Raw genomic sequence first — 19,611 nt, 5'->3', positions numbered from 1 at the left:
AGGTCTCCAGCTCCATGGGCACTGGGGATCCTTCCCTTGAGAGACTGTCAGGGGTCTGGACGCCGCTGGAGTGAGCCGAGAGCACCCCCGAGTGGTTAGGAGAGGCCGGAGCACTCCTGAGAAGGGATGACACTCGAGTTCATCAAGGTCAACTTGTGATGACCTCTATGCTGACCCAACCCAATCTTTTACCAGTCGTTTCAATTTAAAAGAGAGGTTGAGGTGTGACTGATCATGAGCACTTGAGTCACACCACAGACTGACCTGGAGGAGAGCGGTCCGTGCGGGGTCCGGAAGCACGGGACGCCCCGCGGCCGTCGTTTCCTGAAGGCCTGCTCGATGAGCTTGCCCTCCGAGGACGGGTCTATCCTCCAGAAGGAACCTTTGCCGGGCTCCTCCTGCGACCGCGCCACCTTGATGAAGTAGCGGTTCAACGACAGGTTGTGGCGGATGGAGTTCTGAGAGGGAAAGAAACCATTAAAAAAGAAAGCTATGTCTGGGTTGGCTGAGATTTGACTTCCACTCTTTCTTTATTTAACATCAGCCTCACATCGACCACACACGACACAGTGGCAGACATCGTCCCACCTGCCAGCCCTTGTCGGCGGTCCTGTAGTACGGGTAGTTCTTGGTGATGTGGTTGTAGATGCCATTGAGGGTGAGCTGCTTGTCTGGAGCCAGAGTGATGGCCTGGACGATCAGCTGGGCGTACGAATACGGGGGTTTGGAGTCATCCTGGGAACACAGACAGATGTGAAGACGGTGTTCTGTCATGATGATTTGTCATGTGGACGCCAGTTCAAAGCGCTTGCACCCAGAATGTAGTCGGTCCAGAGGTCAAACCTGTTCAGGTGTGTCACTGAAAGGCAGGATTATGCGAGCAGATTTGGATTATTGCTCACCTTGGGACTGTCGCCTCCTGACGCCTCTTTGTCGTTCTCTGGCTGGGAGTTGTCGTTGATGAGCTGCAGCTCGGCTGAACTCATCATCCGACCTCCCATCCTGTAGCCCGACGAGCCGGCGCCACGTGGGCTGGACGGACAGGAGTTAGCAGCACTGCGGGGGAGCAAACGCAGCAGTCAGAGCCGGCTGCGGCGGCGGGAAACGGGCGACACCATCATCAGGCAGTCAGACAGCACAGCGACACCGGGCCCAGAATCAAGAATCTGGTAGCGACTGGCCATCTGCCACGGATCAAAACCTGAGCGGATCTGAGAGACTGCCACTCGGAGTCTAGCTGCCGCACTGAAGTAAGCCTAAGCTGATCCTCATCGGTGCTGAAGGTCAGTCGAGAGCGACTCTGCAGCCTCCAGTCCCACAGAGACTCACCAGGCCGACAAAAACCAGCTTCATCACTATGGACGTTTTCAGTTGTCTCAGAGGGAAAAAAATGAATATATTTATCAATTAAAAATATATCAAGCTCAGAGCAAGACAAAGTTACACTGGAGGAGTCTTCAGCTGTGTCCAATGTCTCCCCCGTAACACTAGCACTTGGTTGTGAGCGCCCTCCACTGTGAAGCTCCCTCCACTGTGAAGCTCCCTCCACTGTGGAGCTCCCTCCACTGTGGAGCTCCCTCCACTGTGGAGCTCCCTCCACTGTGGAGCTCCCTCCACTGTGGAGCTCCCTCCTCTATGGAGCTCCCTCCTCTATGGAGCTCCCTCCTCTATGGAGCTCCCTCCTCTATGGAGCTCCCTCCTCTATGGAGCTCCCTCCACCGTGAAGCTCCCTCCACTCTGAAGCTCCCTCCACTCTGAAGCTCCCTCCACTCTGAAGCTCCCTCCACTCTGAAGCTCCCTCCTCTGTGAAGCTCCCTCCACTCTGAAGCTCCCTCCACTATGAAGCTCCCTCCACTCTGAAGCTCCCTCCACTGTGAAGCTCCCTCTTCTGTGAAGCTCCCTCCACTGTGAAGCTCCCTCCACTCTGAAGCTCCCCCCACTGTGAAGCTCCCTCCACTGTGGAGCTCCTTCCACCGTGGAGCTCCTTCCACCGTGGAGCTCCTTCCACCGTGGAGCTCCCTCCAGTGTGGAGCTCCCTCCAGTGTGGAGCTCCCTCTTCTATGGAGCTCCCTCCACTCTGAAGCTCCCTCCAGTGTGGAGCTCCCTCTTCTGTGGAGCTCCCTCTTCTGTGGAGCTCCCTCTTCTGTGGAGCTCCCTCTTCTATGGAGCTCCCTCCACTGTGGAGCTCCCTCCACTGTGGAGCTCCCTCCACTGTGAAGCTCCCTCCACTGTGGAGCTCCCTCCTCTATGGAGCGCCCTCCACTGTGAAGCTCCCTCCACTGTGAAGCTCCCTCCACTGTGAAGCTCCCTCCACTGTGAAGCTCCCTCCACTGTGAAGCTCCCTCCACTCTGAAGCTCCCTCCACTCTGAAGCTCCCTCCACTCTGAAGCTCCCTCCACTCTGAAGCTCCCTCCACTCTGAAGCTCCCTCCACTCTGAAGCTCCCTCCACTCTGAAGCTCCCTCCACTGTGAAGCTCCCTCTGATGACCAAGTGAAGTGACTGACGTCCCTCAGAATTGGAACAATACCTGATGACATCACACGTAATGACGGCGTGTCATTGGCTGCCGTGCTGTTTTTTGTTTCATGCATATCCAGTGTTGGAGACAACGTTTTGGAAATGACAGCTCCGACGTTTCTGCAACCTCTTGCAGTGGCGCTGATCATCTCACTTGGTTTGGTGAACCAGCGGAGAAGAAATGGACGGAGCCCATGTTGCGGCGATAGATGTGTCAGAGGTGTGAGGATGCTAACGTTAGCCTGGATGCTAGCCCACTGTTGTCTGTTCAGAAGAAATCCAAACCTACTGTTGAACATCCATGTTGTATTGCTCATGTTGTGGGACACGGTGGAGCATTTGGCTCGCTAACGTGTGAAAGTCAACAGAGGGAAGAGTGGTCCTGGCTACTAACAGGTCCCTGTTGTCCTGTCCAACATTGTTGTGAAATCAAGTCCTGTGGTCTCCTGGACATCTCTCCACACTTCATCTTCCCACTTGGTTTCAAGTCATCTCCGGAGCTCCCTGGGTTTGAAGGGGTCATTTCAAGTGGTGAGCGGCCAGTGAGGAGGACTGGCGCACACACCACACTGACGCGCAAAACATTAAGGGTGAAGGGTGAGAAAGGAGACACAGCCTTCATGTCAACTCATGAGTGCTAAAGTGGTTTGCACCTGAAGATGTAGAAGCTGCGTCATGCGACGTCATCATACCTGATGGTGCCAGTGGGCGAAGGCAGGGGGCTCATGAGGTGGGCAATGTTCTCTGGAATGTTGATGGTGAGCGGGGAGATCTGGGGCTGGACTGCTTTCACCGGCGACTCTGGGGCTTCACGCTTCACCTTCTTGCCGCTGGACAGAGCCGTGAAGCTGATTTTGATGTTTGTGCTGGGGAACCTAAAAGTGCACCTGCGGAGAAGAGACAGACTGACTCACTGAAGAATGCGGAGAGGGCCAAGTAGCCAACTGAACAAACAATGCAGTCATCCTCAAACTCTCTGAATCACACAGAAGTATGTTGTGGGAGCAAACATGGAGGGTTCCTGGATCAGAACGTCTGACACACCAGGCCACTGTCCACCCAGGGAGCTGGCTAGCAGAGACAGAACCGTGCCCCCCGGCGACGACACCTCCATCCTAAATTAGCTCCACCGGCCCAGACTGGACCCGCTCCGGCAGCTCGGCTGACAAAGACGTCTGTTCCATCTCTGCCCACCGACAGACACTTCTGCAGGAGTGTTTGAAGACGTCCCAAAAATAAGCCTTCAGAAGTGACAGAGTGAGGCCAGAGTTTCAGTATTTGGAGGTATTTATAGGACAATAGCTTTGTGTTTGATAAAACAGCTGTCGCAGTGGCACAATTTCCACGAGGCAGAGGAATCTTGAAAGTTACAGAACCTCAAAGATTCCCATCTACTGGAGTAGTCTCACTGACCCATGTTGCAGAGAATGTTCAGTTCGACAGCATCCTGGCACCAATGCCTACATACAAACATGAAACATGAGGGTCATCCTCAGTTGCAGACTAATGCGCTGTCATGAATCATTTCAGTTTGCAGGACCTGGTCCTTCGCTTCAGTCGCCAACGTCAACAAACAGCGCCATGCAGCAGGTCATTTGCATAAACCCTGTGCACCCCAATGTATGCAGCATTCACGAAGCATCGAGAGTAACCTCATTCCCCTCGCTAACAAAGCGCGCCGGCCTTGTGGTACACACTGTTGCTACGCCGCAGCGAGAGCAAACAAAGCTCGTTTAACTGAAAACTTTCACTTGATTTTCACCCCCACCCACCACGGAAGAGAGAGAATGTAAACAAAAGAGGACAGCGAGACAGGAAGAGCTTCGACTTGGATGGGGGCGGGAGGGTGTGGGAGAAGTTGGGGAATGAGGGGGCGGGAGCGCGGAGGGCACTTCTTTCTGTTCACACTGTTTACATCACCAAAGAGGAATCCCTGGAATACAACCAACCTGTCCCCCTGCGAGTTCTCTCACGCTTTCAGAAGCTCTGATTTAAAGAGCTTCCATTAGCAAGCGCCGCATGTTCATACACACTCATGCCAGGGCGGCCAGCCATCAAAGTACAGCAGAAGGACTAGCATGAGTAGAAAATACAACAAATACGTGATGCGTTTTTTCCAGATCAGGTGATGATGAACTGGAGACATCTGGTCCATCATGAGAAAATGTTTCAGCAGTCAACAGTTGTGGGCACCTCTGAGAATACACTGGCCCATTTACTTCTCCATTCACAGTCCAGACTGCAACAACGGGGTACACACATTTCAAGGCACTGAACTGAAGAAATCTGTTACCCATTTAAATATACAAAGGCTTTAAATGACCTACTTTCCCAAACTAAACACACTAACAGTCAACAACCAAACAAACTCGAGAAACTGCGAGTGTTCTTCTCAGTCGAAGGCTGTAAATAGACAGTGAAGCGATCAATGATCCACAGCTGCCTCTGGGCTCTGGTTGCACTGCGTTCATTAATCGGTTTACATTCAATAGAGCTAAGAGCTGCGATTGATTGGACCATCAAACGTGAATAAATAGCCGCGTGGTGCCAAAGAGCTGTTTATAGGATCTAGTAATGCTGAAATGTTGGGCAGGTTAACGGCTACATGACCTGGTGAATGTTTTCTCTGACCATTTGATCAGAGGTTTGACTACCACATGGGTTACGGTGTAGGGACGAGCATGGACGCCAATGGAACTGGTATCAATGGTCTATGATCAACTTCATCTTGAAGTGAGCTGCTTCACCATTGGGATTTCCATCTGAAATTCACTGGACAAAGGCCAAAGACTAAACACACCTAATCCAAGGTTTGAAGAAGACGCACTTAAACATCCTAAAATCCACATTCCTTGAACAACTTCCGGTAGTTTAATAATTCATAAAACAGGACGCCAACATTGTCAACATGTATTCCCTTCTATGGAATCCATATGGCACCCGAATCAGGACATCTACAACAATCACGTCGTGGACCAAGATGGGTGGAGGAGATGTCTACAAAACCCTTCATCTAACATGGGACAGAGAGGAAGAAAAGTGGTCTGGCTCTCTGAAGCTTTCTTCATCAATCACTCTTCCAAGTATTCAAGCGTCGATGTGGTTTTCCTGATAACACGTCACTGCGGCATCGTCTACAGCAACACTTGGTCACGTGTCACCGGCTGACCTCTATCACGCAGCAGGTTCCTCGCTAACTGTCCTTTGACCAGTTCTCGACTCAGCAGCATGATCCCACTCACAAAAGTGCCACCTGGATCGTGAGCTGTCCTTTACAAAACAGGCCATTTAGGTTCAGCAACAGGCAATTTATGAAAAGTTCCCCATCATCAGGAATCATATCATGTCTGCTCTGGAGACTGACAAAGAACCATGTAGTGACATGAGTATTTTGCTACTAGGCAAAGCACAGCGGCAAATAAACACATCAACTGCCTGCAAATATTGGTTCGCGACACCAAGTAGAAAATTGTGAACCATTTATTCAAGTTACATAACTTGAGTTGTGTTCTAGACTCAAACACATTTCATTCAGAAGCAAACAAGTGAGACCTGGGGTTCAGGTCGCCGGGGCAGCAGCCAAACCTGCAAGGCCCACGCTTCTCTGTCAACAACCATTGAAACTAGCATTAATGTGCAGGGTCTAGCCTAAAGATGACGGGGTAAAACAGCAATATAAAGAATGAAGTCTGACCTTGATGTGAAGCGCAAATACTCAGACGTTTCGAATAGACGTTAATTAAATCCCTGAGTTCAAAACATTTCCACAGACGTTTCAGCTACGTCATCAACTCAAGGTTTATACAGGAATAGAATTGACCATGTCGAAACATGCAAACGGTGCACATGGAACACAGTGTTGACTAATGATGATTGTTTTTACCTCCACGCCATCATGACATCAAGATCCAGGGTGTACACAAACACAGTGGATGGTGTGTGCAAATAGAACTGAAAAACAAGAACCCGACCGGAAGCCGTTTTAGAGCTGCAACTAGTGGACTATAATAGGAGCTGCAGACTGGTCCATGAGTCATCTGGCTGTGATATCATTGTTCGGTGTGTGGTGAATAGACTCGTGGGGGGAAAGATGCAAGATTATTAAGTGATTTGTCAGGAAGAACAACGACGACGTCCAGGGATCTCCCAAGTGCTGAAGGGGTCCCAGAAAAATGGTGGTGAATTGTGACTCGCGAGGTCATAGCTCCCTCATAGTCCGACTCTGAAGGTAGACCTTCAAAGGACCTCTTGGAGGATCATGAAGGATGTAGAATGAAGACTTACTGACTCCACATAAGCTGAAAAGAAATCTGGTGGAGAACCCTGAGATCATACACACACAAAATCAACTGGAAATGAGCGTCTCATTCATTGACAAGATGCAGACTTGAGAGTCAGTTCAACATAATGTTCATAAACACCCTGATTATGATCAGAGATTTGATCTTTTAACATTCAATATGGCTTCCTGAGTATCATCAGATAAGACTCCAAATATTGTGTAATGACAAGGACTTCCTTCTCCGGCTTTTACTTTGAAAAGCAAAACATCCGGTTCGATTATTTACACCGATAGTAGTTGTTGGTTTGCTTAGGTAACTGTCATGCAGGATCTGACAGAAACGGCCCAGTATGAGAGACGACCGAGCTGTAATGGCGCGGGTGCCGGGTGACGGGCCACCTGGGCGGCAGCAGGGCGGAGACGGGTTTGTTTACGTTTCGGGGTCAAGTGACGAGGCTCCATTCACCAACACACAGAAGCTCAAGCTAGTTGCTAACTAACGTGCTGAGGCAGCTACTGTTTGCACTCCAAACACAGAGGATTCGGCCGCACACTGACCGGGGGGGGGGAGAAACACACATCAAACCCCAGCGCCAGGGCTAAGCAGCTCCCGCAGACGCCGTGGAATGTGGTCGGGGACGGTCACCCGCAGCAGGGACAAGGACTGTTGTTTGTGACCGCAGTGTGAAAGAATGTCAACAAAGACAGCGCAGCTAACATGCTAATAACACGTGGTCAGACGAAACACGCAGTGTTGTTGATTTAGCCGCTAGCAGCTAGCATCCACATGTTGGACAGCAGGGATGGGGCGGCGGAGCTGGGGGGGGGGGGGTCACGGTTCGAATGATGAGAGCAAGACACAGCAGTCACACCCTAAGCAGTGCGTTACCACGGCGAAGCGAACGAATCTGACGGACGGACTTACATTCGCGGTAGCTGCAGAGGAGGGGCGCCGCGCCTGAGGAAGACTCCGTCCACAAACACCCCGTTTTTACCCAGACACCGCAGGTAGAACTCCCCGCTGCCGCAGCCGTCGTCGCTGGCGGTGAATATCTCCAGGTGCCGGCGGGAGATGAAGCTGGAGTGGCCCATGCTGACGTCTACAGAGCCCTGGGACGAGTTCCGGCCGACGGTCACCGAACGCTTCTTCATCATGTATTCGAATTCACGGCCCTCGAGCCGCGCCACCACCGGCCCGGACGAGCCGCTCACCACCGACATGTTTGGGGGGGGGCGTTAGAGTGCAGCAACGATGAGTACTAATGAAGCACGGCGTCTGGTGTGTGTGGCGGCGGTGGATCTACCAGGGGCATCGAAATGAAAACAGGGATTTGTTGGGGAACATGCGAGGCCAGCAGGACAGCGGCTCCGACCCACCGCCGAGAGAAAGGCGAGCGCAGCGAGCCAACCAAACGGCGTCTGGCTGGGGTATGGGTTAAGTGGCAGCCGCTTTAACGAATCAGAAACGAGAACGCTGCTGCAGACCAGTTAGTGTGACCAATCAGGGTGCGGCAGTAATCCGAGGACATATACAAGGTCGGTTGCAGTGCAGTAGTACGTGCATATGCGACCAGGTTGGTGGTAAAACGTGGCCAGCTCAGCCCCTCTAACGGACCGGAGCAAGCGAATTCACACTGGCGCTCGGTCAAAACACGCGGCCTGAAAACATCGCGTCATACATGATTCATTTGACACAGAAATCAATGCCAAGGAACGAAAGGCTGAAGAATGCACCGTATCCCGTAGGCAACGTCGGCGTGGCTCCAGCTCCATTACAGAATCCACCCCGGCTCTCCGTGTCGCTCTCTTTGCTGCAGCTTGACGTTTCGTGTGGATGAACGTGTTTTGCGTTTCCTTTTCGTAAGTTAACATCCCCGACGAGGGCAATAAAGGTCGTGACATGACGTGACGTCAATGGTGGGTCGATGTCGTTTACACCCCGGTTACAAAAGCGACAGCCCCCTGTTTGTAAACAAAGAAGCGGGGGTCACGTGATCACACCTTTCTCCAGGTGTGAAGTGATTTATGGAGGCGACCGTTCACCCCGCAGGTCAGACACAGTTCACGTGGACCCTGAAAGTGCGTTTTCCCACGACACAGATGTGTTTGCGCCCAGTGAGTGTCCATGAAGCTCAGACAGACTCAGAGGAAGAGGCAGCCATTGCCAAGTCACTACACCAGCGAGCACGCGCAGCGTCATCAACAGCAAGGCCCCGCGACAGGTTGTTCAGACGCGCGTTTGCTGCACACGTCCGTGGCGTGGGTGAAAACCTCACACGCATGCGGCGCTCGTCAGTCCAGCAGTGTAGCCGCGTGCTCACAGCCGAGCTGCTGTCAGGCCAAGCGTCTCATCACTCGGTGATCTGGTCAAGTTTGAGGTCATTCTGACGTCTGCAACAGCCGCGACTGGTGAGGTCATCTGACAAAATGTAACCGCTAGAGGGAGCCACACTGCTGTCGCTGAGGCGACACCTTGCATGACTCGGATTTAAGAGAAGGTCTTGGTATTGTTGTCAGGACTTCTCTTGGAGGGTGAGTTCGAGTAGGCAGGCAAAGTTTTCAGTCCTCAAGAGCATCACTGGCACACCTCAGCGTGTGCGTTCACGGACGTCAGCGTGCACCAGAGGAGCAGAGAGACTGTGCACGGCCAGCTCATCGCTGGCGCTGTTTTGTGCCTTTTAGTACAGGCAACAAAGTAGAGGATGAAACGATCAACAATGTCGCACGGTGTTTCCGGACCCTCCCCTGAAGCCCTCTCCCGCCTGCTCCATCCTCCTCCGGCGTCGATTCTCTTGCCCGCTGTCTCTCCCGGGACCCGCTTTTATCTCTTCAAAGTGATTGTGATGAGGATTATAATGACAGATAATTCATCCTCCGCTGCGAGGCGGGTCTCGTGGGTGGGGATGGGCCCAGCAGCAGGGTTCCCATTACTCCGCCCCACTTCCTGTCCCCAGACTCTGAGTAAAGTGAAGGAGCTTGGAGCTGACGGAGATGCCAATCTCCCAGAACAGCGTCCGCAGGCGTTCCTCAGCCAGAGTGTGTCCCAACTCACCCTCAAGATGCACTCCGTGTTGGGGTTTTGCTGTGGCTCCTGACCCTTGAGCCATGTCGAAGTCCAAGTTTCACAACTTTGTATTTAATCTGAGTTGAAATGGAAACACTTCATGTCAGTTTGAATGAGAATTTGACCTCTGAACTAGATCTGTCATCGATTATCTTCACAACAGCATTTGAGATTTAGGATTTCAAAAACGGATATGGATTTAATTGTTGATTATCTACAGCCCATGTCAGGATTGAGATGGAAATAGAGATAAAATGCATTTAAGATTGAATATTCAGATTTTATTGTAACATATCTGAATTTTGGGATTTTTGCCTGATGGCTCAGCTCTTTTATTCCCACCCACTGCCAGCTCAGTGTCTCGTCCGGCCCTGAACGTGTGTGGCTCTCTCTGGACTCGCTTTGACTTTCAAAGGTCAAAAGTCGCCTCCTTCGGAACAGACAGGATTAAAGAAGCTAGACTACAGAAGGGTATTTGACAGGTCAGAAAACAGCTTGGTTTGGTTCTGAGTGAGGACAGGAGCGGCTGAATCAGACCAAACCTGTGTCTGACCTTCCTCCAGAGAGTTCCCCAGGCAAATCCAATTCAACTGAATGTGTTGAATCTGGTCGGAAGGTCAGGCCTCTCTGGCCCTTCACCTGGTTGAGTTCAGATGAACCTGCCGAGGCGTTCAGATCGACGCCTGAATATTCATCACAGTCAGGCCCTTCTCATTCTCCCAGCTTTATTCTTGACAGTCACGAGAAATAATCATAAATATTGACATCATTTTGCTGCGTGCCACCATGACCCGGGAACAGAAAGACCAGCACAGAATCAAAGATTTAAGTCCCATCATTCTTGGGGTATCGTTGGACTTCAGGCTCTGCAGTGGGTCAACGGGGTCATCTGGGAGTAGCTCAGGCCCCGCCAGAGTGACAGGCCGGTTCAGACCGCCGTATGGACGGTGCGTCTCTTTGTCTGAGGCCTTAATTGTCTCCACGCTGTCACTGGGTGGATCTTCCGAAAATAACCACAGAAACATCCCCTTGGTCCAGTTGGACTGGTTCTGTCTGATCCGGCTCATGAATGATTTGTCGTCTCCAAAGTTGAATATGTATTGAAGATTGTGCATCAAAGATCAGAGAGTCTTCAACCAGGCCCACCAGAATGGCAACAGTGCAAGTCCAGAGTCCAAATCCTCCTGCGGTTCTGGCTCAACCGGGCTCCTTGTCCGGTGAAGGCTCTGGGGACCGAGGACTTGTGACTCCTTCATTCCCGTGTGGGTCCTGGTCATGGCCGCTCCTCCTCACAGGATGTCGTGTTTGACCAGCTCCAGCTCCTCGTCCGACACTCTCAGGTTTCCCAAGTACCAGAATATCCAGAAGACCAAGCTGAGGAAGATCAGCACCGGCCCGGAGAGCACGAAGAAGTCCCAGAAGCTGAGGGGGGCAAAGATCCCCACGAAGAACAGGACCAGACCTACGACGTCCAGAATCAGGGCCAGCGTCAGGAAGGCGACGGTGGGGCGACTCTGCTCCATGATGCGTCTGTCGGGAAGCTGAGCGACACGACTGGATTCCAACCTCTCACCGTCCAGCTTCATTCCTCAGCCGGACCGACCCGTTCCGCTCCTTCCAAGCCATTTACGTGACTCAGAAGACGTGCCGACGTTGCACAAGAGATATTTTACAGATGAGTGACATCCAGCGACATCTGGAGGTGGAGGTGCGGATGACAGAAGAGCCGGGGAAAAACAGACATCCTCTGAAGTCGGTCCTGGACGACTCTTCTGCTCTACTCTGAGTATCTGGAGAACGGCAGAGCTCCCCTGCCCACCCCCGTGTCTCTGAGAGTCACATTTTCACACTGCTTTGCATGTCTTTAGCTAGTTCAACTTGGATTTAAACTGTTTTGGTGGTGCCTGCAGCTAGTAGCATGAAGCAATCAAGTGCTCGTGTTTTTGTTTGTTCACTCACCTCGTACTTTCATGATCGGGGTAACTTGGTTTCAATGAGAGCAGGTGCTGGGGAGCTACTGGGAGCAAGCGGGAGGCAATCAGAGGATCTGCTGACAGCTGGTGTCCAGCCTGGGGCGGGGTCTGCCGCAGGCTGATTTTAAATGAGCGAGTCTCGTGAACATAAACTTGATGTGAAGCAGCTAGAAGCAGGTCAAACTGTCAGCTCAGTTGACTGGACACGCATCACAGTTGCACCATCATCATCCGTGCGCCTGCATGTGTGTCTTGGGCGGCCTGAGCCTTCCCTAAATATTTATCAGCCTCACTGCGAGGCGACGGAGGAGGGATGGAAACGTCTGACTTGTCTGACAGGTCGAGCTGCTTCACTTGACTTGTGCCCCAAACTGCCTCTCCATGCCACGCAGCTCCCCTGCCATTAATATACTGACTATCCTGTGGATGAACGTGTCATGGACAGTGTTCCGGCCACAAGTCAAATGCAAGGCGAGCGTGCAGGTGACACTCGGATCACTCCTGATCGGACTCTGAGGGTTGCGGCGTTTGTTTAAGCAACATTCGACTGAACCAGTTGGACCGGTTGCTGCCGTGACAGGCGCTGCAGAGGCGGTGACGGTGCACTGAAAATGTATCTATATTGAAGGCAGGTTAGATAATAGCTATACAAATGTGGCATCATTATTTGTCATGTTGGACATTTACAATATCATAGAGGAGAGTGAAGTAAACAGTCATCCATTCAAAACACATGGATATTTTGTTCCAAAGACTTTTAAAAATCAACGACAGATAATGATGGATTTATTTTCCTGAATAAATCCATCATGAAATTCATCACACATAGAAGTTCAGTTGACTGTGGGGATTTATTGTCTACTGAGCTAAAACCGCTCTCCTCAGTATGATTTTCAAAATCACCCTTTAAATGTCAGATCTGAAGCCAACTTGCATGAGATTATGTGTGATGCTAAAAGGAGCCATCATTGAGCGGGAAGTTGAATTATAAGGCGGACGAAGCTTAGTGACTCACTCCAGGATCGAACTTCAGCTTCATCATTTGGAATGAAGTCACTGGAATGATCGTGATTCAGATGATTCTTTATTCCAGTCGGTAACATTGTTGTCAGTCGTCGTGTTCTCTGACCCTAATAATGTGACGTCACGCCGACGTCCTACATGAAATGTCGATCACACACAGTGTCTCGCGGACAGATGTTGGACGATCATTCACTGTCCTCCACCCGGCGAAACTGCCGTCAGCGGAAGGTTGAAGGTTCAGGTCTCCACGTGCTCCCGCGCCCGCTCCTCCGCGGGAGAGTCCAGAGTGTCGTCGTAGCCCTGGTTGTGGTAAACCGTGGACCTTCCCCACGTCACTCTGCTGGCCTTCGCCGGCCTCTCTTCGGAGCCGGCCTGCGGTGCCGTCCGCTCGTCCCTCATGACTCGGCTCGCCCCTCCTTCCCCAGCCAACCTGCGGCTCAGTCTCTCCGTCAGTTTCCGCGCCAGACGCGCGATACTGCTGCTCCTCTCCGCGCCCCCGACATCCACGGCCACCCGCAGGTTGCCCACGTACCACATGAGCCAGAGGAAGACGCTGAGGAAGATGACGATGGAGCCGCTGTAGATCAAGAAGTCTCCGTAGAAGCGGCCCGAGATCCGCAGGTTGGCGAAAATCCCCACGAAGAGCAGAACCAGACCCAGGACGTCCAGCAGGATGGCGATCAGGAAGACCGGCAGGCAGGTTCCGATCCGAGCCTTCAGCCCCATCGTGAGAACATGTCAGCGGCTCTAACGGAGAGAAGATGATGATGATGCTGCAGGTGAAACGACGCACCTGCGGGGGACACGCCCCTCCGCGGGGGGAGGGGTGGTGCTTCTAAAGACACACGCACGCTAATACACGCTCACACAGTCAACAAGCACCTGGCTCTCGTCATCTCATGTAAATCCTGCTGGAAGTGTTTGACTCTCAAATCCAGGGCCCCATGTGAGCGCTCTCTGTGCCGCACCCTCAGGAGCCACGCTGTTACCAGGCTGGGCGTGTGATCTGCTGCACCGGGGAGGCAGGAGAGAGTCAGCAGATCGACCTGCTGACAGCAGCTTGAGGGAAGATCTGCACCATGCAAATGCCCCTGAGGGAAAACTATTTGGCTGCTGCCACTGAGAATTTGAATGAGCTTCACGACTCAAGAACCTCAATCCGATTTACCAGCGGCCGAGTGACGACACGCTGCTGTGGAGTCCATCTAAATATTTGATGAGGCTCTTAATGGATGAGACCATCCACAACTTTGTCACCCAGACAAACATGCGAACCAGCGGTAGCGAATCTGAGAGCTCACGCTCTGGTCCAAAAGAGTCGTATGTCGGTGGCTGCTAGACTGAGGGGTCTGGATCCCTCTGGTTTACGACTGCAAAGTAAAAAGATGTCGGAATACATCACAGGAAGTCTTTATTTCTCCAGTCCACATCAAACAGCAGGACACAGCTGGTGGGTCCAGCAGGTCCGTGAGGACAGAGTCGACGTCCCTCAGCGAGAGAGCCGGTCAGACGTTGAACACCGGATGCCGGTAATACGTGAGGGGCTTCTTCATGCCGGACCGCTGGTTGTTCTCCTTGGTGATGGGTATGAGGACCACGCCCACCACAAAGACCATCAGCCCGATGGATAGCAGGGCCGGTCCCAGGAAGTTGGTCAGCTTCCTGCAGTGGCCGGCGAAGTACAGGCCGCTGATGATGGAGCCGCAGAGCAAGAAGCTGCCCCCGGTGGACATGAACTGAATAGGGTACCAGTAGAGCTCAGACCTCCTGGGGGCGGCCTCGCAGGTCCAGAGCGACTCGCTGCGAGAGAGAGAGAAGACGGTGCTGGGCGTGTGGCTGGGCGGCGTCAGCTGCTCCCGGGAGTGGGACGCGCCGCACTCTCCCAGAGGGATGTTCTCCGGGCTTCCGGCCATGACACTGACAACTCTGGAGACAGATGATGTCAGCCGTCACTAGGACGTCATCACTTGCACCCGACCTCATTCATCGTTTTACTCCGGAGACTCTGATGCTGCATTAGAAGCTACTCTCACCGTGTGTGTGTGTGTGTGTGTGTGTGTACTTTATACCTATACTTGTGGGGACCAATCCTTGGAAACTCTGTGGGTTTAAGTCAGCCATTTGGATGGAGAGGTCCCCACAAAACAGGAATAGAACTGTGTGTGTTTGGGCTCGTACACACCAGTAGATCAGGGCCAGCTGACCAGCCACTGGGTCATTATTACTGGCTTAGGTTTGGTTCTGAGCCATGTGCCGTGGCTGGTGAGAGGCTGGGGAATGGGTAATAAAAGTGACCGGTGGGTGTCAGCGAGTGCATGTGTGTAAGTACATGTCATCTTGATGCCGTGTCGTGAGTGTATTGTGCAGATTTGTGAAGACAAAAGTGGGCACACCTTACTTCCTGAGACACCACATCAGCTCAACATAGCTCCTGATGCGGACGAACAACAGCGTCCTGTGACATGGTCCGTACGTGTCGAGACGTGAAAATATGAGGAACGTCGGCTGCGACTCGAGAACAAAATCATGCGGGACCTACCTCTCAAACCTGGATCAAGTTTCCTGCGGACAGAATCTACCGGTCATTGAGGAACGAGGCAGAACGCTGCGGGAGAGTGGCGCTGTCGTCCCTGCAGCCCGTCCAGAAGCAGGACTCTCTCTGACCCTCTCCACCCTGCTGGCGTCTCTCTCCACCTCCTCGGCTCCTCCATCCTCCTCCCCCGGGACTGAGGCTCAAACAGCCTCTGCCTCTCGCGCTCAGCGCCTCCACAGACCCTTCCTGCTGCTTCTGCTCGTCCAGCTCTGCTGCGCCCAGCCACGCTCAGACTTTCCAGCATGACGGCCCATCTGTCGGCCCGGTATCGACCACGCCAGCCGCACCGAGGCTTTGGAGCCAAGTTCTGTTCATCACTGATCAATGTACTTAACCCAGGAAGGAACAGGAAGTCCTTCGCCTCATGCTCCAGCCCATCTTTTGGGCTGTTTCATCTCAAACCCATGGAAATGTGACTCCACTCGACTTGGTCTTGGAGAGGAGAGACTCTTCATGTTTCTCTTCGACCACTGTGAAGGATCCTCACAACTAAATTCTCAGTTATCCTAAGAATCCTTGAGTCTTCACAGAGATTTCACAGGACTCTGTTTCAGAGAGTCTCAGCAGCAGTCTTCAAAAAGTCCTTCACAAGGCTCGAAAGACCTTCGGTGAGGACTCGTAAGAGAGTCTGGAAGACACTTGTCAAGTTGAAGAGTCTTTCGTGAGTCATTTCTCCAGAGCTTCTGAGTCTTGTCTTATATTTTCTCAGAGCAGTGTCTCCGCTCTGTTCCACGTGACGGACATCGAAGCCATTTCTTCAGCACATGTCAGTGAGACTGTTTAAACAGGCAGGAGTCCAGACGATCAGAGGAGACTGGTGGAAGGGTCCAGCAGTGATGCAGCTGAAATCCGACACTCCATCGCGCTGCTCTGATGCGAGTCAGGACGGAAAACCAATTACGACTTGATAGACTGACGAAGCAGCACCGCTGTTTGACCAGACTTGTCAGGGCTCACACTGGGGCTGTTGCCGGGTGCAAAGGTCACGTGACCCGGGAGGCTCACAACTGACACTGACGCGTTCAGCTGCACTGCAGGGCTGAGTCACGACGCAAACACTTACTCCGACTTCTTCAACCCAGACCTGGACTTGGATTACTACTCACCGCCACTACATGAAGATCCACTGGTACGACAACTGGCTTCATTCCTGAGACCAAAGCCTCTCTCTTGTTGAGTACTAGTGCTGAAACCTTCACTCAGTACTAGTACCACTCAGTACGTGGTCACGCCGCTTCTAGTCGCACTGTACCACAAACACGATTGTTGTCATCAATCCTAACATAAGTAGTTAGTAGTCGCAGTACTACTGACGTGATGCTGCGAGTACTGCGAGTCGAAGGAGGGCTAGAAATAACAAAGTTACTGGACGTAAATAACGAAGTGACTCAAATGAATCAACAACAGGTGGAGCTTTAAAGTGGCTCGCGTTCGTAGTCAGTGTAGTATTAGAAGCAGTTGACGAATGCGGACAGATGTGTTCTCTGTGTGTGTTCCCTCATGGCGTCACAGCTCCCGCAGCGAACCACCAAAGTGCCTCTCATGTAACTCGACTCCTCCGCCTCCATTAGACGTCACATGTTGTTGTCATCCGCGTGTGTCGGTGGAACAAATGTGTTTATCGATCCCGCGCAGTCATCAAGAGCGTCCTCTCACGAGCACACCCCGCCCCGGGATGGTGGCCGCTGACGTGGATCAGCCAGCAGAGGGCGGCAGAGGCGCGCGCTCGGCTGTTGACAGTAATTCCTTTGTAATAAATGAGTAATGACATCAGACGGCGTGTTCTGAATGCAGTTGAACTCGCGCATGGAGGCTTCAGGTTGAGGTCTCGCCTGCAGAGGTGAGCTCTGTGACGAGGTTTCAATTTCAGACGGTGAATAAGCCATCCTCCAACACACGTGCACCTCTTGTCTTCGGGTGGGCGACTGACGGACTCCCTCGTCCAGGCGGGTGACAATCCAGTTGGGTCAGCGTGGCTGAAGGATGAGGAGATAAGGTGGAAGTAATTGCGCAGCTCTCTGTAACGAGTCCCCAAACGCCCAGCGGAGCAGAGATCGGCTTCTGCTGACCAGGTCCGAGGTCGTCTCTCAGACGCCCCTCAAGACCAGCAGCAGCTTAAATGAAGTCGTAAGTCAGAGGGAGACTGGAGCGGGGCCTCGTCCGCACCACTGCGCGTGCTCAGGGTCATGCGGGTTTCACCCCCTGCTCTGTCAACAAAATCAAGACAGGAACCAATTCCCCCCAGCAACCGCCGGTCACCTGACCAGGGCTCGTCGCTATGATGATGATGCGGTTTCCATGGCGACTGGAGTTGTATGGATGCTGCATTCAGTCAGTCAGTACAGGCCTGTTCTCAGATCGGAGCTCTGCATCGTCTCTTCCTCCCTTCAGACACTAAAGCTGTTGTCATCGCCTTTTATGAGACGTTTGTTGAAACGGAGGCAAGATTTATGGCCTGTTGCGGTCTTCAGTGGCAGCGTTGTGATGACATTTTAATGTGTTGAAGAGCGTCTCTTTCTCTCACGGTGTTTTATCGGCCTCCAGGCGACAGGTTTTATTCACAGGCGGACTCCTCTTCCTCAACTTTGGTGATGTTCAGGCAATTTATGGAGGTACATCAGGCCCTGGAAAAGTTTTTGGAGGCAGATTTTAGTCTCTCTTCATTCATTTTATTGATCTTTTCTATGTTTGATGGTAATTGAGAGGGGGCTTTTTTCTCCTGCTATTCTGCAGGTTCAGATGTTGTCACCTGTGAACTAGAAGTGGAGTTCAGTTCCCCGGCCTGCGCGGCCAAGATGGTCGTCTCTGCTCGCTGACCCTGATCTCCCAGAGTCCATGGCTCACACTAACCAAGCCAGGATGGACTTCATAGTGAGCTTAGCCTAGTGGCTAAACCGCTGTCGCTACCAAATGTGTCCTGCCTGCCGCGGAGCGTCACATCCTACACATTCAATATCACTTTTTCAAATGTTTCAATGAGCCAGAGGAAATTGAAATTAAGGACCTCATGGTGCTTTCTGCCACATGCGTAACATTTATTTCTTCAAAATCTGATGTTTCAATCACCACGCGTTGTTCCGCAGACTGTGGAGAAGAAGGGACATAAACTTCGATGAGGAAATAAATGCTACGCATGTGGCAGAAAGTGCCATGAAATCCTTTATTTCAATTTCCTCTGGCTCATTAAAAGATTTGAAAAAAAGATATTGTACATGCTGCACATACATCCGCGGCAGGTCCACAGGACACATTTGGTAGCTACACCGGACGGAGAGCTGTCACAGCCCTGTTGGTGTCATCATGCGATGAAGAAGACTCGGGTTTTTCCCCTTCAGGACTGATGCTATCTCTTTCTTGGAGGACGTGTTCGGGTGGGAGAAAGGCGGCGCTGGACAGAAGCCACTTTATACTGCGAGATAAAGACGGGTAAATATTTTTATCTGAGTGGTTTGAGATTGGCCGGCCGAGGTCAGCGCTCCTATGAAACGTCTGAGGGCCGACATTGAAATTCAGCGTGACAGTCGCGGCAAACACGCTCATGAATAATTCAAGCCGTTTCAGCAAACACTTCCGTATAATCAAGTATGAGCCCGCGGAAAATGGAGCTGCCAGCAGTGACGGAGCCAGGCGAGCGCACGAGGCCCGGCCGTGGCAGGAGCACAATCAAGCCGCCACTTTGCATGATAAAGATCTTCAGAGGAGCCGCTGCTTTAGTCTCGGCGCCGCGACGATGATGATCCACTCGGCAAATAAACAATCAGGCTGACTGAAGTGTTTCGTCCTGACAAGCTCACAGCAGAGCCTCGGGGAAGAGAGGGCAGCTCATGGGGGTCAAACTCCGGCCTTGACTGGGTCCAGGACTGAAGCATCGGTGAGTCAATCGAAGGGTTCCAGAGCCAGCGCTTGTTTTTAAGGCTCATGTCCTTGGAAATGACGGGAAACACTCCACAGCAGTCTGGCAGCAGAAGCATGAGCTCCACTGAGCGTCACTCGCCATGCCATCGTTGGTGCTTCCTAGTCACACTTGAACTTCGGCAAAAACTGCAGAACAAAAGAGCTGTTTTCGCTCGGACATCGCTGCGGCCGTGATCACTGCAGGAAGGCCATTGATATCGACTGGTGGGGTCTGGTGGTGGTGAAGCAGAGGTGGGTCCTGCT

General features: G+C 52.2%; 2 protein-coding genes across 2 annotated transcripts in view; both read right to left on the bottom strand.

Annotated features, from left to right (window-relative positions):
- Window positions 1–8,203, bottom strand: part of foxk2b (forkhead box K2b) — a 12,609-nt gene extending 4,406 nt beyond the window's left edge. Inside the window, exons 1-6 of the mRNA XM_053851018.1 lie at window positions 7,726–8,203; window positions 3,211–3,405; window positions 903–1,056; window positions 589–735; window positions 265–458; window positions 1–116 (exon numbers count right to left, since the gene is read on the bottom strand). The exon at window positions 1–116 is cut by the window's left edge and continues 90 nt beyond it. Coding sequence (XP_053706993.1) covers window positions 1–116; window positions 265–458; window positions 589–735; window positions 903–1,056; window positions 3,211–3,405; window positions 7,726–8,021 — 1,102 coding nt within the window. The 5' untranslated portion in view covers window positions 8,022–8,203. The remainder of the gene's footprint in view (window positions 117–264; window positions 459–588; window positions 736–902; window positions 1,057–3,210; window positions 3,406–7,725) is intronic.
- A 4,894-nt stretch (window positions 8,204–13,097) lies between these two features.
- On the bottom strand, window positions 13,098–13,586 carry LOC128750525 (transmembrane protein 238-like). Its single transcript, XM_053850705.1, has one exon. The coding sequence runs from the start codon at window positions 13,584–13,586 to the stop codon at window positions 13,098–13,100; it is 489 nt and encodes a 162-aa protein (XP_053706680.1).
- Window positions 13,587–19,611: the final 6,025 nt, after the last annotated feature.

This window comes from Synchiropus splendidus, chromosome 19 (assembly GCF_027744825.2).
Source record: "Synchiropus splendidus isolate RoL2022-P1 chromosome 19, RoL_Sspl_1.0, whole genome shotgun sequence".
NCBI classification, from domain to species: Eukaryota; Metazoa; Chordata; class Actinopteri; order Syngnathiformes; family Callionymidae; genus Synchiropus; species Synchiropus splendidus.
This window is presented reverse-complemented; position numbering and strand designations above follow the sequence as displayed.

Coding starts and splice junctions, on each gene's coding strand:
- LOC128750525 (XM_053850705.1), bottom strand. CDS start 13,586: ATGGGGCTGAAGGCTCGGATCGGAACCTGCCTGCCGGTCTTCCTGATC.